Below are 27,856 nucleotides of genomic sequence, written 5' to 3'. Positions count from 1 at the left end.
GTATACAAAACAAACTGGAAGTGGAGAGTAGATTCAGGGAAATCAATGGAGAGAGACTGTTGACATCCCACTTTAAGGGTGAAAGCACATTTAGAAACAGAAAAAAGCAGAGATACAACCTTAATATATGACAAACCATAATAAACACAAAAATAAGGAAAATGTTCACTCTTTAAACATGGAGATACCAATAACAAAAAAAATTAAATATAAAATTTAATCCTCAACATTTTATATTAAAATTTTCTTGATGAGTCAAAAAGTTAAAAACCCCATAGACTAGAAAAAAAAATAGAACAGCCTAATTAGCTGTGGATACAAGTTGAAATTTCTGATGTTAACAAAAATGAAAGACATCCAGAAAAAAGACCAATGCATTTAACAACTTACAATAAAACACTATAGAAAAAAGTATTATATAAAAATAAAAAGGAAAGTAATGAAATGCTATATATAATTGAGATAATGTATTGCTTTGATAAAATTAACCCAAATGCGAACTAGAGAAAAGGGGATAACTTTTTTTAAATTAGGTAATGACTAAACCATAGCACTATAATATAATGAGATATTGTTTTTAAAAATATCAAATGTATATATGAAATAATCATTTAAAACATTAAAGAAATAAAATCCATACCCACATGACAACTATAGAAAAAGCAAACCATACATGAATAAATGAAGGCAAATTCAAATTTTAAAAATCATATTCCTCTATACAACTGGGGATAGCTCAAAACAACTAACAATTTTTATATTACATGTCAGAATGCTATTATCAGTCCCATTTGATACTTAAAATTTATTTACAAAACCATACATATTCAGGTAAGTCCATATTTATAAACAAGATTTGAAGGTGTTACTCTTTAATAACAGAAAGCTTAAATGGCTAGCTCTCCATAAACCATCCATGTGCACCTTTTTTGATTAAAATTAATTCTCTGAAAGCAATTCCCTGTAGCTTTTATAAATTAAAAAATAACTTTATTGAGCATGTATATTCTTTTGAGTATAGGGTTTATCCAATTTTTTAGAAACCATGTGGGTTTAGCTTCCATTGTAAACCCTAAATGCTTCTATTGTCATAAAATTATGCAGAAGAAACAAAATTAGGATGATTTGACATGGACATGACTCTTACTTTTTACTCTTTTCCTAAGAAATAGCACAAGTAATAAACTTTAACAGACAATAGTGATCAACATAACTCATTCAATAAAGTGGGTAGTGATTGTATTAGGTCACTCAACCAAGAATTCTATATGGGCCAAGGATTTCGTATTTTAATGGCAGACATACAAATTCAGAGGAAATTGAAAACTCATAATTTACATCAGCATATTTTTTGAGCAAATGATTTTTTATTATATGCCATTAAAAGAAAATAATGCAGTAGAAAATCATTCAAGACACAATTTAAAAGGTCATATGGTCTGAACAGACAGATGACTTTGTTGTTTCTGATGATTTTGTTGTTTTCTAATAAGCAATGTTAGAATTTTTTAATGCAATTAGAAAATTCCGGGATTTCATATAACTCACTGAAGTTTAAAATGTACAAATAAACTGGGAAGAACACAATAAACATTACCTGCATAGCACTCTTGCCCATTTTAACAACTTCAAACAACATCATGTTTTCAACTCCATTCTGTTGGTGATGACCATTCATTCGGTTTGGACCAGAAGGAGGTTTTCCTCCTCCATTTCCACCCTTGCCCTTTTCTCCTGGGCCCTTTTTGCCTTTTTTACAAGTCTGCATAAAAATACAAGTTAGTTAAGTTATATTATTATCCTTGAAAATTCAAAATGAAGATACAGCTGAAGCAGTTAAAAGGATACATAATTATAACATGCCTAACCCTGACCTAAAGAAGAGTGCCATACACATATGCCATAATAAAATGATATGGTTGAGACAGCCTCTTTATGGTATCAACTTTTTTATTTATACTATCAGCCACCTCATGTGACACTGAAAACTGACAGACTTCATGGTCCAAATTTTTATTCCTATTAACTGAGTGATGTTAGGCAAGTTACTTAACCATACTGTGCTTCAGATTTTCTAATTTGTAAAGTAAAGATAAAACTGTGCCTATCTCATAGGGTTGCTTCTTTAAGGTACAGACCGCAGTGGGCAGCAAGAATAGCAAAACACTTTATCAAATACATAACTCAAACTTAGTTCAAATTTTTAAATCCTATCTAATGTTAGTCTTATAAATTATTGCAGTACACTGACAAGGGAATTTTTACAAGTATGAATAGGTATATCAACCTCATTTTTATTCTGGATAAATGAAGGCAAATTCAAATTTTAAAAATCATGTTCCTCTGTACAACTGGTGATAACACTTATCATGATAATTCAGTTAATGAACACTATGGAAATGAAGCCCCTTTATTTTTTTTATTTTTTATTTTTTTAGAATTTTATTTTTTATTTATGATAGCCACAAAGAGAGAGAGAGAGAGGCAGAAACACAGGCAGAGGGAGGAGAAGCAGGCTCCATGCACCGGGAGCCCGACGTGGGATTCGATCCCGGGTCTCCAGGATCGCGCCCTGGGCCAAAGGAAGGCGCCAAACCACTGCGCCACCCAGGGATCCCATGAAGCCCCTTTATAAGGAAATTGTCAATATTGGGTAGTGGGGACTTGATAAATCAGTGAAAAGGTTGCCTACATGCCTCAGTTATAAAATACCTCCCATAGCCTTTATACCTTGTTATAGAAAAGCAAGTCTTTCCTAACTCAGAGTCCTCATTTCTAAAAGGTCATAGAGTTGTATTAAATCTTTACAGATTAGATTATTTCCAGGTCTCTTATCAACCTACACATTTCTATGATCTAGAGTAAGGATCGGCAAACTTTCTATAAAATACCAGACAGTAAATATTTCAGGCTTCGCGGGCCACCACATTCCATCTCTGTCACATATTCTTTGTTTATTTTTATAACCCTTTATAAATATAAAAACCATTCTAAGCTCATAGGCAGTATAAAAACAGGCTGTAGTTTTGCAGACCCCTGATCTACCGCCAGGTCTACAAACATATTTCTACTGACAGCCTGTACGTTTCTATACTTTGTTCCATGGAGGGTCCTTCCTCCTTCCTCAAGAGTCCAAAATCACCCTACTCTTTTAACAACTACTTCAAAGTCCCTCCTAAGAACTGAAATCTATTACTTATTAATTTACATTATTTTGCTAATGAGAGTCAGTCTTTGTGAACCTAAGTCATTAATTCCTAATTGTAGAATGAAAGGTTATTGTCCCCAGCAAAAGGAATTTCAGAGATAAGGGTGAAAGAAAAGATCAACTACAGAGAGTACACTAGGAAAGAATAAAATGTTAATGTTAATTAAATGGAACTATATATTTGCAATTTATCTATCATATGCTTCAATATTCCCTGTTGGTATGGAAAACTAGTATAATTAAAATGGCTCAATGAATATGCTATGCTAGAAAAAAACAACGTGCAAGGAATCATAATACAGGGATGTACAAGAAATCAACATACTAACCTGGGTACAATCTTGTGGATGAAAAACATCTCTAAAGAAAGACTATAGGATAGGGTGCCTGGGTAGCTCAGTAGTTGAGCATCTGCCTTTGGCTCAGATAGTGATCCCAGGGTCCTGGGATTGAGATCCACATCAGGGTCCCCACAGGAGCCTGCCTCTCTCTGTCTCTCTCATGAATAAATAAATAAAATCTTAAAAAAAGAAAAGAAAAAGAAAGACTACAGGGGTGCCTAGGTGGCTGAGTCAGTTCAGCGTCTGCCTTCAGCTCACGTCATCATGATCCCAGGGTCCTGGAATGGAGACCCACATGGGACTCCCTACTCAGCAGGGTGTCTGCTTCTCCCTCTCCCTCTCCCCTTGCCCCTAGTTCACACACATGCACGCTCGCTCTCGCTCTCTCTCTCTCCTCTGCTCTCTCATATAAATAAAATCTTAAAAAAAAAAAAAGACTATGAGGTAGCATAGTACATACAGTGGATTAAGAGTACCTTTTAACAGATATGGGCTCAAATCCTTTAACCACTGAGCTTCTCTGGACCAGTTTCCTATCTATAAAATAAGGACGTTTTCTAATCCTCTGGGTGGTTCAAATTTTAAATAAGATAACATATATTAGCACAGTGGTTGGAACATACATAGCATACTGTCAAAATGCAATTATTATTATCACTATAATAATATGTTAATGTGAGCCCTAAACACCTTACTCATAGCAGTGACTATCTAAAGTTAAACTGTGGCACAGGGCACCCCGGTGGCTCAGCGGTTTAGCGCCGCCTTCAGCCCAGAGCCTGATCCTGGAGGCCGGGGATTGAGTCCCACGTCAGGCTCTCTGCATGGAGCGTGCTTCTCCCTCTGCCTGTGTCTCTGCCTGTGTCTCTGCCTGTGTGTGTGTGTGTGTGTGTGTGTGTGTGTGTGTGTGTGTGTGTCTCATGAATAAATAAATAAAATCTTTAAAAAATAAAAAAATTTTAAAAAATAATAAACTGTGGCACAAAAACTTTGGAGAGCTCTCTATTCAGATACCACTGTGCATCTTGTCCTAATCTGCAAATTAAATCAAAGTCAAAAGTAGGGGACACCTGGGTGGCTCAGCAGTTGAGCATCTGCCTTTGGCTCAGGGTGTGATCCTGGTCCTGGGATTGAGTCCCACATCGGGCTCCCTGTGAGGAGCCTGCTTCTCCCTCTCCCTGTGTCTCTGCCTTTCTTTCCATGTCTCTCATGAATAAACAAATAAAATCTTTTAAAAAAACAAAGTCAAAAGTAGATTTCAGTTTTGCAAGATGGTTGCAAAACCAAAAAAAAAAAATGGTTTTCTAATGAATAACCATATACTACCCACTAGAATTATGGCTATCTTTGGATAGTCATGAGTTAACATTTTATTCATTCACACTTTTTCTGCTTCAAAACTTCTTTTTAAGAACTAAAAAAGCATTTGAAATTATGAAACATGGATTATGTGAACTCTAAAAATATATGCCAAGTACTAGTTAAATAAATTATATTCCATACATCAAATGGGATGCTCTAACATCATTAGAAATGACAAGAAAAATTCATTGATAGGAAAGCTGCACACAACATACTACTGACTTTTAAAAGCAAATGAAAACAGTTTGCATAGTATGAATCCATTTAAATAAAATTCTGTGTGCATGTTTATAAGCAGTTATACGAATAAAAGAATGTTCATCAAAATGTTTAAAGAATACATTACCTCTGTGTGAAAGGTTTATAGGGAAATTTACTTTGTTCATTGTGCATTTTTGTATTATTTAGATTTTTTAAATGTGTCAGGGCACCTGGGTGACTCAGTTAAGTGTCTGTCTCTTGATTTCAACTTAGGTCATGATCTCAGGGTCAGGAGATCGAGCCCCAAGTAGGGCTGGCTCCATGCTCAGCATGGAGTCTGCTTGAGATTCTCTCTCTCCCTCTCTCTGCCCTTAGGCCTGTTCATGTTCTCTTTAAATAAATAATTTATTCTTTATCTACTTGTTTATTTAAACAAAATTTTAAAAAATATAAGTGTGTCATAAGAAAATATAAATCCAAACTTCATTTTGGGAAAGAAAATGGTAAACAGAAACAAGTCATCTTTTGCACAATGTATTTACACACATGCAGAGAATCAAATATACTTTCCAAAAGAGCAAAATAATTCATCCATTCACCAAGTTATCCAGAGCCCTCAAGCTACACACTCATATTCTAAATTTGCACTCTATTTACTCAGAACCTCACTTTGTTAGTTTTTCTTCTTTTAGTTTTCTTTATATTTAAGTGATCCCTACACCCAATGTAAGACTCGAACTCATGAACCAGAAGTGAAGAGTCAAATGTTCTTCTGACTGAGCCAGCCAGGTGCCCCCTCACTTTGTTAGTTTTTATCCTTGGCATTACTTATAAAAAGTAAAATTCTTGTCAATTGTAACCTGTTAGATTTAAACTGGTTATAGGTTACATTTTTAGGATGCTTTAGAATAAAAAGTTTTATTGATTGCTTTGCTTTATATTTGACTACTCATGTGTGAATAAAGCCAACAGGAAAAAAAAATAAAGCCAACAGAATATCACATTGTGCTTAGCATACTATGCTTTACAAAATAAACTATTAGAAATAGAAACAACAAGTGTTAGTGAGGATGTGTAGAAAAGGAACCCTCATGCACTGTTGGTGGGAATGCAAACTGATGCAGCCACAGTGGAAAACAGTATGGAAGGTCCTTAAAACATTAAAAATAGAACTACCTTATGATCCACAAATTGCACTAGTGGGTATTGACCCAAAGAATACCAAAACACTAATTCGGAAGAATATATGCACCCCTATGTTTACTGCAGCACTATTTACAATAGTCAAATTATGGCAGCAGTGCAAATGTCCATCAGCAATATATATATATATATATATATATATATATATATATATATATATATATATGAAAATTATTCAGCCACAAAAAAAGAATGAAATCTTGCCATTTGCAAAAACATGGATGAAGCTACAGAGTATAATGTTAATCAAAATAACTCACTCTCACTGGAAATGAACAGGGGGTAATAGAAGGGGAGATGGGCGGGGAGTTGGGGTGACTGGGTGATAGGCACTGAGAGGGAGCACTTGGTGGGATGAGCACTGTGTGTTATGCTAAATGTTGGCAAATTGAACTCCAGTAAAAAAAAAATTTTTTAACAAAATAAAATTACTTTCATGGAAAAAACAAAAAACAAAATAAGTCAGAGAAAGACAAATACCGTATGATTTCACTCATGTGGAATTTAACAAAGGAAAAAAGAGAGAAACCAAGAAACAGACTCTTAAGAGAACAGACTACAGAAAATAAACAGATGGTTATGGGGTGGGGGAAATGGGTGAAATAAGTGAAGGGTATTAAACAGTATACTTATCATAATGAGCACTGAGTAATGTATAGAATTACTGAATCACTATATTGTACACCTAAAACTAGTATTATACTCTATATCAACTATACTGGAAATAAAAATTAAAAACGTAATAAAGTTTTTTTAAAAACAAACAATGACGTATTATTAATTTCAACTTTACAGTACTGGAACTAGATAATCAAAAGATATTTGACCTAAAAGCCAAAGAAACCATATGTACTCAGAAGGCTTACTAGTGGGGAAAAGGCACTTTTAAAAGATAATGTCTGAAACATAACTAAAACAACTACATATATCTTCTTATATGTATATGCATATATGTATACAAATGACCTTAAGAACCAAAATAAAGTCATATATTCTGTACATACTTTTCCTTTGCCTTGCTTTTGATTTTTTCCTTCAATGTCTTCAAAATCTGTGTCAGAAGAAAAATGTGTTTCTGACTCCCTGTGACAGAAAGATAAGCAATTATTTAAAACTTTCCTTAGAAATATAGGGAGTTTCTAATTTTTGCCATATTTTCTAAAAGAAAGGCTTGGTTAACTCTTTACAAAACTCCTTATAAGCATTAAATATAATTAAGATGCTTTCCCAAAACATCATACCATAGCATATTACCAAACATAAAATTATATAACCAACTATAAAACAATAAACTAAAACAAAAATATCTAAACATCTTTTAACTCTAGGAACTACAGTATTCTATTGTAATGGCTAGTTTCATTTTCTGATTCAAGACTATGGAATTCAGATAAGACTGTATTTTAACACTAGGAACTGGATGACCTTTATTAGGGAATTTTTAGTAATATTAAAGGATCCTCTGACCAATCCTCTCTCACTCAAAAAATATTTGTAAATCTAAGAATAACTATACAAAGTATGTATTTCTGAAAGGATATATATAAAACATTTTTACAAACTAAATCATTTGAAATACAATAGGGAAGTGGTAACTGATCAAAATCCTTTATGAAGTAAAGAGGTGGTAAACTACATTCAGGAGAACTGGGTCTAGTACTAAGAAACTGTGTGACCCTAGACAAGTGACAACCCCTCAATCTTTTCACCTATAAACAATGTATATGCAAGAAAGAATGAAATCTCTAAAGTTGCTTCAATATCCTCCAAGATGTAAATCTGTAATTCTAAAAATTCTCCCTTATTTTAGAATAGGTGGAGTGTTTTATATAATCTGGATTTTCTCACATATAAGGAAGAAGACTAATTTAAATACACATGTGTAATGCTTCCTATATATGCAAACATGGGTTGAACTACCTTAATAGTAGTAACACACCCTCATTTAAATGCTTAAGGCAAGGCACACTTGGAATTTGGGTCATAATAGATTTTAGAATCGAGCCACACCCATAAAAGGTAAAAGTTTTACCACTTCAAATATGTAATCTTACTACCAGTTTTGCTTAAAACAAATGGAATCAAAATGCAAAGCTATTCTTTCTAAAGCTAGTCTTCTCTAACTAGATTTCTTCTATTTCCTCTTTTACTGCCACAATAACCAGTTGTCCAGAGGCTCTGAGGTAGGAATACTTTATTTATCTACACTAGTGGTTAAGGTGCTAGCAAGGAAAAAAAAAAATCACTATTTATAGCACTTACCCTACAAAGTAATTTAAACAATGTAAAGAGACAATCCTAACTGTGTCCTAGAAGTTGTGAGGAAAGGGACTATAATAAATATCATTTCCCAGAGTAAATGCACCAAAAGCTGAATGACTACCATAATATTAACCCTGAAACTCATGCCTGTTACATCTTTAAGAAGATTGTTGTCATCAATATTCTTCCCACATGCCTATATGGCCTTGCAAAAAAAAAAAAAAAAAGCAAGAAAGAAAGAAAAAATTTTTAAGTATCTTGCTGTATATGTAAGTAATACCTCTTTCCTCCCAAGACATTTGTGGGATACCAGCTCTCTTAGCTCAGTACCTGCTATAAGTTTGCAAACAATTACTATTCTCCGCAATATTCCAATGGCCACAGAGTAATCACAGGCTCAATTACGCTCTTAATCCTCATCTCCAGGCTATCCCAACTAAAAGAATGAGCCACTAGAGGTTTGATTACTAACTGGAAAACCTTATGAAGAAAGCTGAAGTGAGTAATCAGGATAGGAATCTAAAATATCCCCAACCAGAGAAATTATTCTTGAAAATCTGTCTTTCTCGAATGTTTTCCTCTGCTTTAAAATCCAAAGAACACCAGCACCACCTTCCCTAAGTAAAATAACCCATGCTGGTATGTTTATGGAGCATACTAAGTTAACTTTTCAGTGGCTTGAAATTTCATGAGTCATCTATCATATGACTCTTCTACTCCTTTCTGTTTACCATGCTCCCCATCTCACATACCCAACCAAATACTGTCTATTCTACCTCTACTACAACATCAATTCCCTCTTATCCGTTATCCTATCTCAGGACTTAATTACTTGAGGTAGTGTAATAGTCAGTAGTCTAGTTTATAATACAAATATTCTTAATTGTCTCCAATCTTAATTAACATATTTAAGAAAGTTCATAAAAGTCCAACCAAAAATTATTTTTTTCTTAGACTATCCCATATCCTGCCTCAAACACAAATTTTCCTCAAGAATCTTAAAATAGATTCATTATATAACGGGGTTAAAATCCCATTAAAAAGCATACTTTGAAATACTAGCAATATCCCAGTGGACGTTATTAGTCTGCACTGAAGATAATAAAATTATTTTAAAAATGAAAATCTATAAAGTCAAAAGTAGACACCAGCTACCTTTATGTACAAAGGTATCTATCTGATGTTTTCAAATTTTTAGCAATCAAAACTATTTTCGTATCAAGTGATATCAAGATTCCAACAGCATATAGTATATATGGTGTATATGTGTGTAAAGTTAAAGGGATCCAAAGGCAGTTTAAAGGTTCCCTTTTCACGGAGGCATCTCATGAAAACTGCAGCTTAGAAGGAAAACTACTATTACATACAGCAGCTCAAATTTCTTCCTACATCAAATACTAAAGAGTAATTAGAATAAAAGTTGAATAAAGAGTATAGGTAGCTCTTTAAGACCAAAGTAAAGAAAATATCTATGTTGAAGTCACTTTAAATATGCAATATTTAAATACCATGCTATTAAGCATGCAATTTCTTTCTGAAAAAAATATATGGAAAGCATATCCTACCTTCCCAGATTTGGTTAAGCCTATATTATCAGTGGATTTTATAAAAGAAATCTAACATTACATGCTAAATACTACGATGTGGTGTGTGTGTGCGTGTGTGTGTGTGTGTATATATATATTCCTTACCAATAAGAATACTTACTAACTTGAAGAATTTAATGGCACTCCCTCAAAACAGTTGCTATTGTAAAATCAAATATGGATTCAAAGAACTGCAATTTAAAAAAAAAAAAAAGAACTGCACAGCAAAATAACTGTACTATATCTAAATTAAAAAATAAATTTAAAGCTTAGTACAAAAATACACGAAATTACTATTACAGAGACCAATAAGCACTGATATAAACTGTTTCAAGTTATATATAATTTATTAGGTCTTCTGTAGAAGTAATTTTAACTGAAGTTAAACTATTTCCCATTTTGTGGAAAAAGTATTTAAAATTTTTCATAATATACTTACTGTAGTAGATTAAAATCAGTTGGTATTTCTGGAGCTGCTATCATTTCTTTATCATCTTCTGGAACACTCCAATGTCAGAAATATATTCATAGATTTACGTGGGTAAAACAATGGTTTGCTTCTTTCTTCTAAGACAAACAATTCCTTTAAGGGAAGGGATGCCATATTTATTACAAACAAATAAAAAATATTGGGAAGGCTATGTATACTCAAAAACTAAATTTCCCAAGGTCTGCTTCTGTCCTTTAATAAATAAGGATTTTTTTCCCTTGCATTTGACTGCTTTTTCTTTTATTTTTATGATTTATTTATTTATTTGAGAAAGAGAGCATGTGTGCCTGAGCAGGGGAAGGGGCAGAGGGAGGAGGAGGCAAACAGACTCCCCATTGAGTAGGGAGCCCAATAAGGGGCTTGATCCCAGGACCCTGAGATCATGACCTAACCGGAAATCAAGAATCAGACGTTTAACTGACTGAGCCACCCAGACACCATGACTGCCTTCTCTAGAAATGGATTCGTTATAAACTGCTGTGGTCCCACAACAGTAACAACAGATACAAAGAAAAAGCTTACATTACAGACAATTATTTTTAAATTTTGTTATGAGTCTCGCTTTGGTCTTAGCCACAGAAACAAGATGATGAAGGGGAACATAATCACTGGAAAGCATTGCAGTAAGACACACACGTTGTGTAGTAGCTATGGCTATAAGGCCTACCACATTCAGAAGTCGACATGTGGCAAATGTGGCTAACTTGCCAAGCGGAAGAGACAGTATAACTGAGATGCCAAGGCTAAGAGAAAAAATATCACTGGGACTGGCCAAATGAGGCACCCAAAAATTGTATTAATGCAGATTCGGGCATGGATTCCATGAAAAACACCACCTAAATTTAAGAGGGCAGCTATTGCAACATCCAGCTCATCTTAAGGATTTCAACAATTAGTCACACAATAAATGTTCCAATTTAAAAAAAAATAAAATAAATAAATGTTCCAATTTTAATAAAAAAAAATAAAATGTTATGATTCTCTACTTTGTCTTAAGAAGATCTATGCCCTAACTAGGAATAGGATGTGACTCTTGTACTGGTCCTAAAATCCTTATGACAAGTTTAAACCATAATACAAGATGCCTGAAAATTCTACAGCTTTTTGCTAATGATGTACAGTATAGTTAAAAGGAGTTAGCTAGGGGCACCTGGTTTGCTCAGTCCGTAAAACAATGCAACTCTTGATCTTGGGGTCATAAGTTCAAGCACCACTTTGGGCACAGAACCTACTTTTTTTTAAAAAAAAAAAGGCTCTTCTACAATAAAAGAAACCTACATCCCAAAGTCTTCCTCATTAATAAATAACCACTTCATAATAATACCACATTGTGTTGAACAGCGAAGGGGAAAAAAATAGTACCTCTGATCTATTCCCTCAAGGAACTTACAATCAATTTAAATACCAATAACGTCATATGGACAACAGATGAATACCATTTGTGACCAAAATAAGTTTAGTTTGGCCTTAGGAGGGATATTATTTCTGGTTTTGAAAGTCAAAGATGTAGTTCGTAACTGAGAGAATTATATAAAACCAAATGACATGTCTGTAACAAAAAAAAGAGAAAATAGGCTGAGTCTGAGGCTCTTAATCCTGTGTATAACTTTCTTATATAATTTTCTTGTTATATTTCCATGCTAATCTGGTACTTGATGGCTGCCTAAAGAAAAAGGAGTAAGACAAAATATATCCAATTAATAATAAATGTTAAAATACTATATACTGATTAACTTCCAATCTCTTCCAATAAAGACATTATACAAGAAACTGACAATTCAACCTTTCCATTAATTTTAAGATTTTTTTTATTTTTTTATTTTTTTATTTTTTTTTATTATTTATTTATGATAGTCATACAGAGAGAGAGAGAGAGAGAGAAAGGCAGAGACACAGGCAGAGGGAGAAGCAGGCTCCATGCACCGGGAGCCTGATGTGGGATTCGATCCCGGGTCTCCAGGATCGCACCCTGGGCCAAAGGCAGGCGCCAAACCGCTGCGCCACCCAGGGATCCCCTTAAGATTTTTTAAAAGTAATCTCTACACCCAAGGTGGGGCTCAAACTCACAACCCCAAGATCAGGAGTCGCATGCTCTACCAACTGAACCAGCCAGGCGCCTCATTTTTTCCGATTAATTTTAAATCCCTAAAAAACATCATAAATGGCTAGTAATATTCAATTAATAGAAATTCAAAACACTGCATTTCCTATCTCACACTAATTAAGCTACTATGAACAACAAAATAATGAGGTAATAGGAGAAACAAGAATGAATAATCCAGAAATCAAGCCATGAATAATCAAGAATTGTCTGTACCATCACTGAGGTTTTTTTTTTTTGAAAACCACTCATATCACAAAATTTTTATTTATATATGACTGTTAGAATGATCTTCTTGCACTAAAACATGGTCCCAAGATTGTTCTCCCTTAAACCACTAATTGTTAATCTGTTTATAATCTTATTATAACCTAAGGAATTATCTAAGAAGCACACCAGAGTTCTGAAGCTTGCCATCACATGTAGGAAACACTCTAGCTTCCTTAAAATCCCAACTCATTAAAAAAATAAATAACTTCTTAAAAAAACAATTCAGTGTTTTACAAAGGAGCTGGAGAAGTATAGAGGAGTATGGGGAGCTAAAAAGCTCTAACCAACATGTCAGGAGATCTAGATGCCAAGTTGGAAATAAAGGGCTTGTTTTGCTGCCTATCTGCAATGCCCTCTACACACCCCTCAAGCATTTTATAAAACCAAACTTGCTGCATTCCTTAAATATACAGTTTTAAGTAGTTCATAAATATATTCTCCAATGGGATATAAAGAATGCATCAACTCTGAAAAGCAGAGAACACCAAATAAAATAAGTATTATGTGATACACTTACCACATTCCTCTAAATAGCACAAATTTCTAGTGTACAAGTTTTGCCAGGTCAGATTATTTTGTTCAGCATATAGGGCTATATAACATGCATCTGGTAATCAGAAACCAAAGTAAACACAAAAGAAAAATGGAATTTATAAAAATGTAAGTCTCCCAAACAAGGTGTCTTTATTTTACAAAGAGATATCCCAGCATGGTCTAATAGATTTAGAAGAATTATTAAACTGGCCAACTCCTTATCCCAGTTAAATACGTGTTTAAGAAGTTTTTAAATATTAAGAATCCATCCAACCAATTAAACTATCTACCATGTGCCAAACGCAGTGTTGGGCACTGGGGCATAGAGTGGTGAACAGGAGAGACCCTTGCCCTTACAGAACTACTTGTACCAATAAACATGAAAATGTTGCTACAGGAAGGGACCTACCTCTATTGCCACCTAATATTAATAAACAAATACTAAACTACTTGTATCTGAGTTTTCACTATTTTAATCATTGTCTAAATAATCAATTTGCCACCAAAACATTTTTTCATAGCTCTGAATATAAGTTGCTTTCTACTTCAAAGGAGGGGAAACAATGGGTAAATTAGTATTAGGTTTTTTTAAGAACTTTATCTGCAGGAAGGACTATGAATTTTTTCTTTTTATTTTAAATGTCTACAGTTGTATATAAATACAATTTGATTCCCCCCAAAGATTTACATTAAAAAACTTACAAACAAGGTCTTTAAATATACTTAATACCATTTGTCCTTAGTTGGGAAACCCAAAACTGTAACAATATGTAATGTTCAAATAAAAGTATGAATTGAATGATCAAACTCACCACACCATTTCTGGCCTACTGTAGCTTACTAATTTTTTTAGAAAAATATACTCAAAGATCACAAGGTGGAGCTCTCACCTAGTGTCAAGGAAAAACGGAGATTTTTTTTTTTTTTATCACTTATACCAATTCTCTGTAACTACTATAAAAAGAATTAACATTCCAAAAAACTTTGAAAGATAAATCATAGAAATGAAATTTGCTTTTAAATTCCTATCACTATGTTCCTTTGAGAAAAAATATATCCAGCAATTAGCTTGTTTCTCCTCACTGAAAACTAAGCAAACACACTTGTAGATACGTTAAATATATTTTAAAAACCACTTCCTTAGGCTTAAGTGTACAGTATACTGCCATTAAAGGTTTGTTGACACATTCGTATAAATTACTGAATTAAAAATAGATTATTATAGGGGCACCTGGGTGGCACCTTGGCTCAGCTCAAGTCATGATACTAGGGTCCTGGGATTGAGCTCCACATCAGGCTCCCTGCTCAGTGGGAGCTTGCTTCTCCCTCCCCTCTGCCTGCTGCTCCCCCTGCTTGTTCTCTAAAACTCTAGAACTCTTTCAGATGGATGAATAAAACAAGTGATTATATATTTTTAATTCTATACATTAAATTCAAGTAAATGCTCTCAGCAACACTGTTTTTGATATAAACAGAGATCTAAAAGCTAAAACTTGATCACCATAACTTTTTCAAGTCATCTATAATAAATATGTTTATGGCCTATTACTCAAAGTTTACATTCCATGTTAAATTAATTCAATAATAAAAATGTTTTCTTCTCTCACTTCTGAAAACATATTGGACACCAATTACTATAGCATAAACACAAATGTATAAAAAAATTATATAATTACACATCTTTATATTCAAATGACTTAAATTCATTAAAATTACCCTGCTTGGAAAATTAAAAATACATAAAAACCTGTTTTTCTAGGATATTGTTTAAAAATCTTAAAGTAATTTTGATTTTTTGGTAAAAGAGTAACTGTTTCAAAGTTCTTTTAATTCAATCCCAAGTGGTATCAAAAAAGTAAAAAGGTGCAAAAGAGAGAGCCACACTAACAAGGTCCCTCAGAATCCACATATTATTGGGGAGTAAGAGGAACACTTAAAGTAGCTAGGTGTGTTATATCCCTAAAAAATGCAAGAAATAGCTGCTGGAGCACCTGGGTAGCCAGTAGATTAACTGTGTGCCTTTGGCTCAGGTCATGATCTCCAGATTCCTGGTATTGAGCCTGCTCCCTGCTCAGTGGGGAGTCTGCTTCTCCCTCTCCTTCCCCCTGGTTGTGCAGGCACTCGTGCACACTCTTTCTCCCAGATAATAAAATTTTTTAAAAAGAAAAAAAGAGGGCACCCCGGGTGGCTCAGCGGTTTAGCGCTGCCTTCAGCCCAGGGCCTGACCCTGGAGACCCGGGATAGAGTCCCACATCGGGCTCCCTGCATGGAGCCTGCTTCTCCCTCTGCCTGTGTCTCTGCCCACCCAACCCTCAGGAATAAATTAATAAATAAATCTTTTTTTAAAAAAAGAAAGAAAAGAAATATTCAGCTGCTAACAGCCAGCAAAATTAGCACAAACATGCCAACCTATTATCTTAACACTCCTCCTAAACGGATTACATCCTTCTATCTATGAGAATCACATCTAAGAAATACATATTAACTTTCTGTAATGCCACCATTACTAATACTACAAACACTTTAAAGTAGGAACTACCTAAATGTCCAGCTGATAATTTAAAATGCAATTAATATAAAACTAATACATGGAAAATATTTACGATGACTGTAGTGGCAACAGGGATCAAGTTTGATACATCAAAGGCCAATATTAAGATGCAATATTACCAACAACAAAAAAGCAGCAGCAAATGTAACAGCATATCAGGGTGGTGACAATGTAGGTGATTCCTACATTTTTAACTTACAATTTAAATGTTTTTAGGATTTTATTTATTTATTCATGAAAGACACAGGGAGAGAGGCAGAGACACAGGCAGAGGGAGAAGCAGGCACCTTTCGCTGGGGCCCAATGCGGGACTTCTGGGATCATGCCCTGAGCCAAAGGCAGAGGCTCAACCGCTGAGCCACCCAGCATCCCCTAACTTACAATTTTATTGTTTGTATGGAAAAAGTCAACTATAAGGGTAGAAACATATTTTTTAATGTCCTCTTTTAAAACTTCAACTACCTGAGGAATTACAAAACTATCTCTGCTGGTAAAACTAGATTTATTCATATGTCAGGTCCATAATCTCATAAAGTATCTACAAAAACTTGCGTTCTATCATAATATTATCTTTTTTAAAAAGTAATCTCTACACCTAACATGGAGCTCGAACTCCTGACCCTGAGTTCAAGAGTCACATGCTCTACCAACAGAGCCATCCAGGAACCCCCAATAAAACGATCTTTATCATGTTTATCTACTCAAGCTGAGCAGGGAAGAAAAATTTTTTATGAGCTCCTGACGAGACCCATAGGCATGATCCTTTTACTGGCCTATCTACTTAGAAGACAACGCACAGAAGTCTGTCATTTAGGCTGAGATTGTGAAATGCTAAAAGGTAAATTTAGTTCCTGCAATAGTTCATTTCAATCAAAACAGGCAAGTTATTATAATTTCTTACATCAAATGATAGGTGGCAACTTTGAATACATAGGTCAAGAAATGAAAAGCTCACCAAAAAATTGTTAGATGTAAATACATACCTTCAAAAGAAGAAAATCTACTGCCCTTTTAATGATGAATATGAATTTTTTAAAAGATTTCTCCTTGCTCAAAGAGGCATTTTTCCTCCCTGTGTTAATCTCCCCGATTTCTGCTATAAGTCTTCTGAGGAGATGACAAGGTGAAAAGAATGACAAATCAAGCAATGATCATGTATACACAGACCAGTAACAAAATTTCAACCAAAATGTTTTTTAGGGATGCCTGGGTGGCTCAGCAGTTGAGCGTCTGCCTTCAGCCCAAGGCATGATCTCAGGGTCCTGGGATTGAGTCCCACATCAGGCTCCCCAAAGGGAGCCTGCTTCTCCCCCTGTGTCTCTGCCTCTCTCTCTCTCTCTCATGAATAAATAAATAAAATCTTTTTAAAAAATGTTTTTTAAAGCCCCTGGAGGCTTGAACTCGCGACCCTGAAATCAAGACCTGAGCCAAAAAAGATCAAGAGTCAGACATTCAACGGACTGAGCCACACAGCTGCCCTTAACCAGAACATTTCTTGATTGTATACTCATATGATAGCTACCCATGTATATCATTTGCAAATATATTTTCATTTCCATGAGCCTAGACAGATATTTAAGAATTTCTAATGGTAGCACGTGCTCTAGCACAGGAAAAGGTAATGTAGAAATGGTACTAGAAGAAAACTACATACTTAAGAGAATTAATGACAGTGTCTACATTTTCTGAGTGACAGGTCAAGTATCTGCTCTTATAAACTTAAAACATAATATACAGGGACACCTGGGTGGCTCAGTAGTTGAGCATCTGCCTTTGGCTCAGTTCGTGATCCCGGCGTTCTAGGATCGAGTGCCGCATCAGATTCCTTGCAGGGAGCCTGCTTCTCCCTCTCTGTCTCTGCCTTTCTGTCTCTCATGAATAAATAAAAAATAAAATCTTTTAAAAAATAATATACAGAAGGCAGGCAGGAGACCAAAAGCAAAAAGACTTTCTCAAATAACTAAATAGACAAATTGAACACAACTAATGCCACAACACTTCTGAAACAATTTCTACTCTCAGGAAGAAGGGAAGGAGCAAGCTGGGGCACAGATACTAAAGCCAGACAGAACTGGAAACATCCACCTGTTCCCCTCCTATTTTTAAGTATGTGTTAGTAGGTGCTCAGCAATCTTCCTCGTTTCCTTGTCTACCCACATTCCCAATACTTTCCAAATAGGACTCTAATTCTAAACACAGAATCACCTGGCCCAACCTACATACTCAGCTTGGCCCAGATCTCGACCATCAGTTCTGATTTCTGTAGAAAATCCAGCACGCCACTCCTGAACTTGGCAACAAACGAGTACTACTAGTTGTGGTTGGGAAGGGGGGATAAGAAAAAGCTTCTGCCTTATTCAACCTATACTCAGTTGTACCCTGTGTCTGAGTCATCCCAGGATAAATACCCTGCTTTGTTCTTGCTATAAATTATCTACCAATCCCATCCCAGGAACTGGATTCCTGCCCCTAAACCCACTCTAAAAACAGTCTCTCTGTGCCTCTCCAGTTGCCCTAATCTGAATGCCACAACCTCCTCTCATCTGTCTACCATACTGGCACTGGCTTCTGCGAGACACTGGATATCATATCATACCTGATATACTGGACATATATCAAGTATCTAATTCCAAGTTTGCCCTAACAAGCTTCAGTTGATTTTTATAAATATCAAAACAAATTAATATCAAATAAATATCAAGCTAAAGAGATAAAGTACTTGTTTTATCATATATTATCACCTTAAAATCTTATATCAGTCTGCCAAGTTCAATAACTAAATCAAGAATAATTTTGAAAAATACTGTCCAATGATCACTTATACCAGAATACCATATTCAGCTTTTTGCACTAATTTTAAAAATGTATTTGCCCCCACTGACATAACTTTCTGTATGTTAAGATATCATGTATAAACAGTGATAATTACAACTGGGTGTAGTGGCTATCAACATTTCAGTGGTGAGACCCAATTAGCTGGTATTAATGAATATCTAGACCTGAAAATCAAAGATATAGCCATGAGCCAAATTCATGAGTGAACACTTGTAAATGGTATACAGGATGATATAAGCACCACCCATTATTACTATCAAACCCACTTCACATTGGGGACCACTGGCTCACTGGCAGATTTCAAGCAGTAACAGATATCAAGACAGATTTCATAGGAAAGTAGATGAAAACATGCTGATCTTACCTGGATTTCAAGAGAAATCCAAATTTTTATTTCACATATTCTCAGACTGATTGCATCAAAATTTTATTTATTCAAGGTTACAAAAAGTATCTAAATGAAATATCGTTTATTACTAATTCACAGGAGGATAGAGATACCATTATAACTAAGATACAATTCAGCTAATAAAAGCAAAGAGTAAACAAGCTAAACCACTTTATGAAGGATAATAGGAAATTCTAATCTAAAATTTAGAATTGCAGTTACTACTAGTAAGCACAAATTTTTTGTAATTTTAGTATGAACATGAAACAACATACATGCTACATATTTAATATTTTTTGTACCCTCGATTTCTGGTTAGATATTTCTTTTTTTTAAGATTGATTTATTTATCTATCTATCTATCTATCTATGAATGAGAGAGAGAGGCAGAGACACAGGCAGAGGGAGAAGCAGGCTCCGTGCTGGGAGCCCGACGTGGGACTCGATCCCGGGATTCCAGGATGGTGCCCTGGGCCAAAGGCCGGCACCAAACCGCTGAGCCACCCAGGGATCCCCTCGATTTCTGGTTAGATAATACCCTATTAAAATAGCATTAGCATCCACTTGATACAAACTGCTAACCTTTTCTACAAACATCCAGAGTATACAATTCATAGACTTAAATTATAATCATATTGAAGTTTGGAAATCCAATATGCTTTCACAATGAAGTTTATAAAGAAGTATGGATACTCTTCATTTCTTATTTTATTTTTGTTAAAGATTGTATTTAGGGATCCCTGGGTGGCGCAGCGGTTTGGCGCCTGCCTTTGGCCCAGGGCGCGATCCTGGAGACCCGGGATCGAATCCCACATCAGGCTCCCGGTGCATGGAGCCTGCTTCTCCCTCCGCCTGTGTCTCTGCCTCTCTCTCTCTCTGTGTGACTATCATAAATAAATAAAAATTAAAAAAATAAAAATAAAAAAAATAAAGATTGTATTTATTTATTCGTGAGAGACAGAGAGAGAGAGAGAGATTGAGACACAGGCAGAGGGAGAAGCAGGCTCCATGCAGGGAGCCTGACTGAGACACAATCCTGGGTCTCGGGTCTCCGGGACCACGTCCTGAGCTGAAGGCAGACCCCCAACCGCTGAGCCACCTAAGCGTCCCTATTTCTTATTTTAGATCTAAGAGGTTGGTTTTTCATTTGGTAATTCTACACAATAACAATGACAGAAGGGTCATATGTATGTTGTACTCTAAATTTATTTAAATTCTAACCTTTAGTTTTCCTAAAAATTAAAACATGTAAATGACTTTTTAAAAGTTAAGTTTAAGCCAGATGGACACTATGAAAAACCTCAAATATCCCTGATGAACACCAACACAGAAATCCTCAAAAATATACTAGCAAACCAAAATCAATAGGACATTTTAAGTATTATACACCATGACTGGGCAGCCCGGGTGGCTCAGCGGTTTAGCGCCGCCTTCAGCCCAGGGAGTGATCCTGAAGACCTGGGTCCCAGGTCAGGCTCCCTGCATGGAGCCTGCTTCTCCCTCTGCCTGTGTCTGTGCCTGCCTCTCTCTCTCTCTCCCTCTCTCTCTCTCTCATATAAATAAATAAAATTTTAAAAAATAAATAAATAAAAATATACACCATGACCAAGTGGGATTTATTTCCAGAATGCAAGGCTGGTGCAATGCACAAAAATCGATCACTGCAATGCACCATATTAAGAGAATGAAGGACAGAATATTTCATAATCATCAACTGATGCAGAAAAGGCATTTTTTCATGACAGAAAACACTTTTTCATGACAAAAATACTCAACAAAGTAGGAATACAAGGAAAGTTGTACCTCAACATAACAAAGGCAGTTATGAAAAGCCCACAACTAGTACCATATTGAATGGTAAAAGGTTGAAACTTTCCCTTTTAAGATCAGAAATAAGGCAGGGATGCCTGCTCTCACTACTTCTATTCAACGTAGTATTAGGACCCCTACCTAAAACAACTAAAAGCAAGAAAAATATATAAAAGACAACCACTATTGTAAAGAAAGAAGAAGAAAAATTACCTATTTGCAGGTAATAAGATCTTGTACATAGAAAACCCTAAACATTTCACATTCACACACACTAAAAAAACCCTATTAGAATGAATAAATTCAGCCAAGTTGCAGGATACAAAGTCAATACACAAAAATCAGCTGTGCTTCTAAACACTAACAATGAACAATCCAAAAAAGAAAACTAAGAAAATAATTCTATTTACAATAGCACCAAAAGAAAAAAAAACCTTAGAAATAAACCTAGCCAAAGGAGGTGGAAGACTTATACACCGCAAATTACAAAGTATCACCGGATAAAATTAAAGAGGACACTTGGGGTACCTGGTTGGCTCAGTCAGTGGAGCATGCAACTCTTGGTCTTGGGGTAGGGAGTTTGAGCCCCACACTGGGTGTAGAGATTACTTAAAATCTTAGGGCCGGGGACACCTGGGTGGCTCAGTGGTTGAGCCTCTGCATTTGGCTCAGGGTGTTATCCCCAAGTTCAGAACAAGTCCCACGTCAGGCTCCCTGCATGGAACCTGCTTCTCCCTCTGCCTGTGTCTCTGCCTCTCTCTCTCTCTCTCTCTCTCTCTCTCTCTCTCTGTGTGTGTGTGTGTGTGTGTGTGTCTCAAGAATAAATAAATAAAAATCTTAAAAAAGAAAATCTTAAGGGACACCTCAGTGGCTCAGTTAAGCATCTGCCTTCCACACAGGTCATGATCCCAGAGTCCTGGAATAGAGCCCCATGGTGGGCTCCCTGCTCAGCAGGGAGGGAGCCTGCTTCTTCTCTCTCCCCACCCTCCACCCCACTCGTGCAAATAAATAACATCTTAGAGAAGAAAAATTAAAATGACACAAATAAGTCAAAATACACCCTATGGAAATTGATTGGATGACTGTTATTAAGATGTCCATACTACCCAAAACAATCTACAGATTCAGTGCAAGCCCTATCAAAAACCCCAAGAGCGGGCCAACTGGGTGTGCTCAGTGGTTGAGCATCTGCCTTTGGCTCAGGTCATGAACCCAGGGTCCTGGAATCTAGTCCCCTATCAGGCTCCCCACAGAGAGCCTACTTCTCCCTTTGCCTATATCTCTGCCTCTCTCTATGTGTCTCTCATGAATAAATAAAATCTAAAAACAAAAAACAAGAGCATTCTTTTTTTGCAGAAACAGAAAAATTCATCATAAAATCCAAGGTACTACAAACAACCCAAACAATTTGGAAAAAAAGAAACAAAGTTGGAAGAATCACACTTCCTGATTTCAAAACGTACCACAAAACTACATAAAGACAGACATACAGACCAATAGAATAGAATGGAGAGGGCAGAAATAAACCCTTGCATACACATTCAAATTATTTTTGACAAGAGTGCCAAGACCACTCAATAGGGAAAGGACAGTTTCTTCAAAAATTGGTGCTAGGAAATCTTCACAAAAGGTAAAGATGAACCATTCATTATCTCACACCATATACAAAAATTAATTAAAAATGGGTTAAAGAGAATGGGGAAAAAAATAAATAAAAATGGATTGAAGGCCTAAATGTAAGACCAAAAACTATAAAAGTCCTCCAGGAAAACGTAGAGGAAAAGCTTCAGAACATTGGAGTTGGCAATGATTTCCTGGATATGACATCAAAAGGTAATAAAAGCAGGGATCCCTGGGTGGCGCAGTGGTTTGGCGCCTGCCTTTGGCCCAGGGCGCGATCCTGGAGACCCGGGATCGAATCCCACGTCGGGCTCCCGGTGCATGGAGCCTGCTTCTCCCTCTGCCTCTCTCTCTCTCTCACTGTGTGCCTATCATAAATAAATAAAATTAAAATAAAAAATTTAAAGAAAAAAAAGGTAATAAAAGCAAAACTAGACAACTGAAACTACATAAAAAATTTTACACATCAAAGGACACAGAGTGAAAAGGCAAACTACAGAATAGGAGAAAATATTTGCAAATAATTTATCTGATAAGAGGTTAATATCCAGAATATATAAAGAATTTCTACAACTCAACAACAAAAAAACCAATTAATACAAATAAAATATGGGTAAAGGATTTGAATCAGAATCAAATCAAAACCACAATGAGATACCACTTCATATCTTCTGAGATGGCTAGAAATCAAAATACACACAACAAGTGTCTGCAAAGATGTGTAAAAAACTGAACACCTGTGCACTATTGTTAGGATTGCAAAACTGTGTGTCTGCTATGCAAAACAGTATGGAGGTTCCTCAAAAATCTTTAAATGGAACTGCCATATGATCCAGCAATCCCCACTTCTGGGTATATTTCCAAAACAACTGAAAGCTGGTTCTCAAGAGATATTTGTACTTCCCACGTTCATAGCAGCAGTGTTCACAATAGCCAAGAGGTGGAAGCAGCCCACATGTCCATCAACAGCTGAGTGGATAAACAAAATATTTTATATATATATATATAATGGATTATTCATCTTTAATAAGGAAGGAAATCCTGTCACATGCTACAACATGCATGAACCTCCAAGATATTATACTACATGAAATAAGCCAGTCAGTCACAAAAAGGACAAAAACTATATGACTCCACTGACATGAGGTACCTACAGTAGTCAAATTCATAGAAACAGAAAATAGAATGGTGGTTACCAGGGGGTAAAAGGAGTGGAAAAAGGGGAATTGTTTAATGGGTATAGAGTTTCAGTTCTTCAAGATGAAAAGTTCTGAAGATATTACACAACAATGTCAATTTAATTGGTGAACTGTCCACTTAAAATGGTTAAGATGGGGGACACCTGGTGGGCTCAGATGGTTAAGGGCAGGACTCTTGATTTTGGCTCAGGTCATGATTTCACATTGATCCCTGCATCAGGCTTCACACTGGGCATGTAATCTGCGCGCGCTCTCTCTCTCTCTCTCTCTCTCATGAATGAATGAATGAATGAATGAATGAATGAATAAATAAATAAATAAATAAATAAATAAATAAATAAATAAATAAAATAAAATCTCAAAAAAGAAATCAAAAGTCAGACACTTAATCAATTGAACCACCTGGTGCCCCAGAAATATAATTTTATAAAAACACTAACAATTGATATCTACACTCAAAGTACTTTGTTTTGACAAACAGATTTTTAATCTATTTGATATGGTAAAAAGGAACCAAAGCTAGTGTAACCTTATTACAAAGGATCCAAAGAAATATCTAGTTTAAAAAAAAAATGGAAGCACTTGGTTGAACCATGCAAGGTAGTCCCACCTACATTTTCAGTTACTCACTAGAGTATGAAAACGATCATTGAAACCCATTTTTAAAATATTCAAAAAAATTAAATAAAAATGTTCAACATTTTTCTCTGTTGTTCAAAATTTGATGGTACAAGTTTCATAGTTTAACAAGAGATCAGCACATTACTTAAAGCTGGAAAAAAGGGACAAGAACCTTCAAGCAGAAATCAAGCAAACTGCAATCAAGGGTTAGCATGCTAGAATTTCATAATGTGATGGTACTAGGAATTAAGTTACTGATCCCTAAAATACAGCAGGTGGTTCCACTACATTTGAGGGAGGGAGCATATAATACATAAAGATGTCCCAGCAAGAAGAGATATCCAAATATTAAAATATATTGTTAGATTACTGGCGCTAGGTATTACAGGGGGCCCCCTATTTTGCCCATTAACCTATTCCATTTTTAGTGCCTAACACTCACAAGTGCATTTCATCCACCTTGGTATACCATCCAATGATGAAAAAAAGGAAGACGAAAACCAACTCTCAACTTGAGCTCTAAGATGATGGGAATTTAAGTCCTAGAGCAATTGAGACCAAAAGACTACCTTATTACTAAACCACTATAAATATATTAAAGCATCCTGCAAAACATCCCTTCAAAGGATTATCTAAATGCTAAAAAAGGAAGCAAAATAATGATTCTGCACACATTTAATATTAAGAATGATATGCTATTAAAGGAAAATATATACTAGAACTAATGTTTTAAGTAATGGGTACACCTGAAAGTGTACTATACTTCAGAAAACTCAAAACTATCTTAAATTGGAGAGGTTTACAATTATTGCAACCTTACTTTTAAGACATAACTTGTTGTAGGGATCCCTGGGTAGCTCAGCTGTTTAGCACCTGCCTTCGGCCCAGGGCATGATCCTGGAGTCCCTAGGATCCAAGTTCCACATCAGGCTCCCTGAATGAAGCCTGAATTCTCCCTCTGCCTGTGCCTCTGCGTGTGTGTGTGTGTGTGTGTGTGTGTGTGTGTGTGTGTCTCATGAATAAATAAAATTTTTAAACAAAAGACTTAACTTGTACTAATGATTTATGTGCTAAGTCAATAGAAAAGAAACTTCTCAATTAGAAAACTTTCTATAGAAAAACATGTGTTCTAATGATCGACTTCACAAAAAAGTTTGTCAAATAATTTAGCAAAATCTAAGAACAACATGCATAAGGAGATTCTTCATATGCAAGTATCTGCATTTTATTCTATGATTATTACTTTGGCATTGGCAAAGTGCTCAAAATGCTCTTTTCATTATGAAAAGCAATCTCTACCATCAGAAATTATGCTCAGACTTCCTGATTAATAAATTCCAAACAAGAAAAAAATTCTTCAACTGCTTCTTGCTTATTAATTCTGTTCATGTTTGCCAAATATCCCACTCATGTCATTTTACTTGAAAGTTTTACTTTATTATGTCCCCCCCACCCACACACAGGTTGGTCCTGTTATTACCTGCTTTGGTTAGCAATAACAACTAAGTATTCAACTATATTTCACCTCTTTTTCTAAAATTAGAGTAACAAGCAGTTTCTCAACTGTTTCACCTGTCTCTTTTTCTGACTAAAATTACAGAGTAACAAGCAGATTTCTCCAATGATGTAATAATCATCAGCATAATTACTAGTGAACCCATCTAATTCATATTGATTCTAACTTGCAGATAGATCAAAAAATGGTTCAGGGGTAGCCCGGGTAGCTCAGCGGTTTAGCACTCCCTTCAGCCCAGGGCCTGGTCCTGGAGACCCGGGAACAGGTCCCACATCAGGTCTCCTGCATGGAGCCTGCTTCTCCCAATGCCTGTGTCTCTGCATCTCTCTCTCTCTGTCTCTCATGAATAAATAAAATCTTAAAAAAAAATGGTTCAGGTTAGTACGGCAGATTCAACTCTCACTCCATGGAAGACATCAACACACCTCCTAACATCTTCTATTAGGTCTGGCACTTAATATCAATGTCTATAACAAACTGTTTTGGCCAGTATACTACTTCCAAGAAAGGACAGTAAAATAAGAATGTATAGGGGATTTCCGGGAGGCTCAGCAGTTTAGCAACTGCCTTCAGCCCAGGGCGTGGATACTGGAGTCCTGGGATCGAGTCCCACATCGGGCTCCCTGCATGGAGCTTGCTTATCCCTCTGCCCCCTCTCTCTCTCACTCTCATGAATAAATAAAATCTTTAAAAAAAAAAGAACGTATATATGGATATATTTGTGCAAAAAATTTTCAATTAGCAATAATCGCGCCTGGGATAAACCTCATTGGCTACAATACTGCCACTGTGTAAAGCTTATTTGTGCAAAAAGAAATACTGGAAGGATTGACAAAAAACATTTTTTTAAGCTGCCTATGAGAGGGAAGGGATGAAACAAAATAGAGAAGGCAGAAGTCTCTGGAGACTTCTATGCATACCTTCCTATATCAAATTTTAACGTTTTTTTAAAGCCTTTACTTATTTATTTATGACACAGAGACATAGGCAGAAACAGGCTCCCTGTGGGGAGTCCAATGCAGACTCGATCCCAGGACCCCAGGATCACGACGTGAACCGAAGGCAGATACTCAGCTGCTGAGCCACCCAGGTATCCCAAATTTTAACTTTTGATTGAGGAAAACGAATTACCTATGGAAGACATGAAATGAAACTTCTGAAATCCCTAAAGTTGAAAAAAATTTAGAAAAATAAACCTAATCATGTACATCAAATAAATTGTGAGTATACAGAGAAATCTTACCTATAGTAAGATTGTAAACACAACATCTGTTGTGAGATGAATTCCAAAGACAAAAATATAAAGAAAATTTAGACTCTACTTAATAAGTTTATTTGTTGTTAATACCAATTCTGTTCTTCTGAAGCTATTTTCTTTTCACTATAGGACAGCAAATAAGTAATCATGTTAATGGTACTAAAAATCAAGAGTTTGAGTGTAAGAGAAAAAAGATAATTAAAAAAATCTTTTAATAACACATGCTAAAATTGAATTGGAGGAAGTACAAATAAAAACCACAATGAGATATCAAATAAACAAATAATAAACAAATAAACAAATAAAAACCACAATGAGGTATCACTATTCCTATCAGAATGGCCAAGATAAAAAGTAGTAACAAAACCAAACAACAGTAAAGAAACTGATTCTCATATATTGCTGGTAGAAATGTAAAATGACACAAGCCACTCTGGTAAAATGTTTAGAAGTCACTTATAAAAGCCATACATGCTTGCCATAAAAAAGAAAAGATCTTTT

The 27,856-nt window shown here is 35.5% G+C and overlaps 1 protein-coding gene and 1 non-coding gene across 22 annotated transcripts in view; both read right to left on the bottom strand.

The window, feature by feature from the left end:
- The window catches only part of STAG2 (STAG2 cohesin complex component), a 136,940-nt gene that overhangs the window by 70,002 nt on the left and 39,082 nt on the right, over positions 1 to 27,856 (bottom strand). For 19 of the 21 annotated variants that reach the window (XM_072744209.1, XM_072744219.1, XM_026017871.2 and 16 more), the window contains 3 exons: positions 10,603 to 10,746; positions 7,320 to 7,398; positions 1,598 to 1,762 (listed from right to left, as the gene is read on the bottom strand). In XM_072744209.1, the coding sequence (XP_072600310.1) occupies positions 1,598 to 1,762; positions 7,320 to 7,398; positions 10,603 to 10,646 (288 nt within the window). In that variant the 5' untranslated portion in view covers positions 10,647 to 10,746. Of the gene's footprint in view, positions 1 to 1,597; positions 1,763 to 7,319; positions 7,399 to 10,602; positions 10,747 to 13,541; positions 13,632 to 27,856 lie in introns of those variants that run through there. The other 2 variants (XM_072744208.1, XM_072744220.1) reach the window with 1 other exon arrangement.
- On the bottom strand, positions 26,760 to 26,896 carry LOC112934466 (U4 spliceosomal RNA). Its single transcript, XR_003237948.1, has one exon. It is a non-coding gene; the product is annotated as a U4 spliceosomal RNA (small nuclear RNA).

The sequence above is a fragment of the Vulpes vulpes genome, chromosome X (assembly GCF_048418805.1).
Source record: "Vulpes vulpes isolate BD-2025 chromosome X, VulVul3, whole genome shotgun sequence".
NCBI classification, from domain to species: Eukaryota; Metazoa; Chordata; class Mammalia; order Carnivora; family Canidae; genus Vulpes; species Vulpes vulpes.
This window is presented reverse-complemented; position numbering and strand designations above follow the sequence as displayed.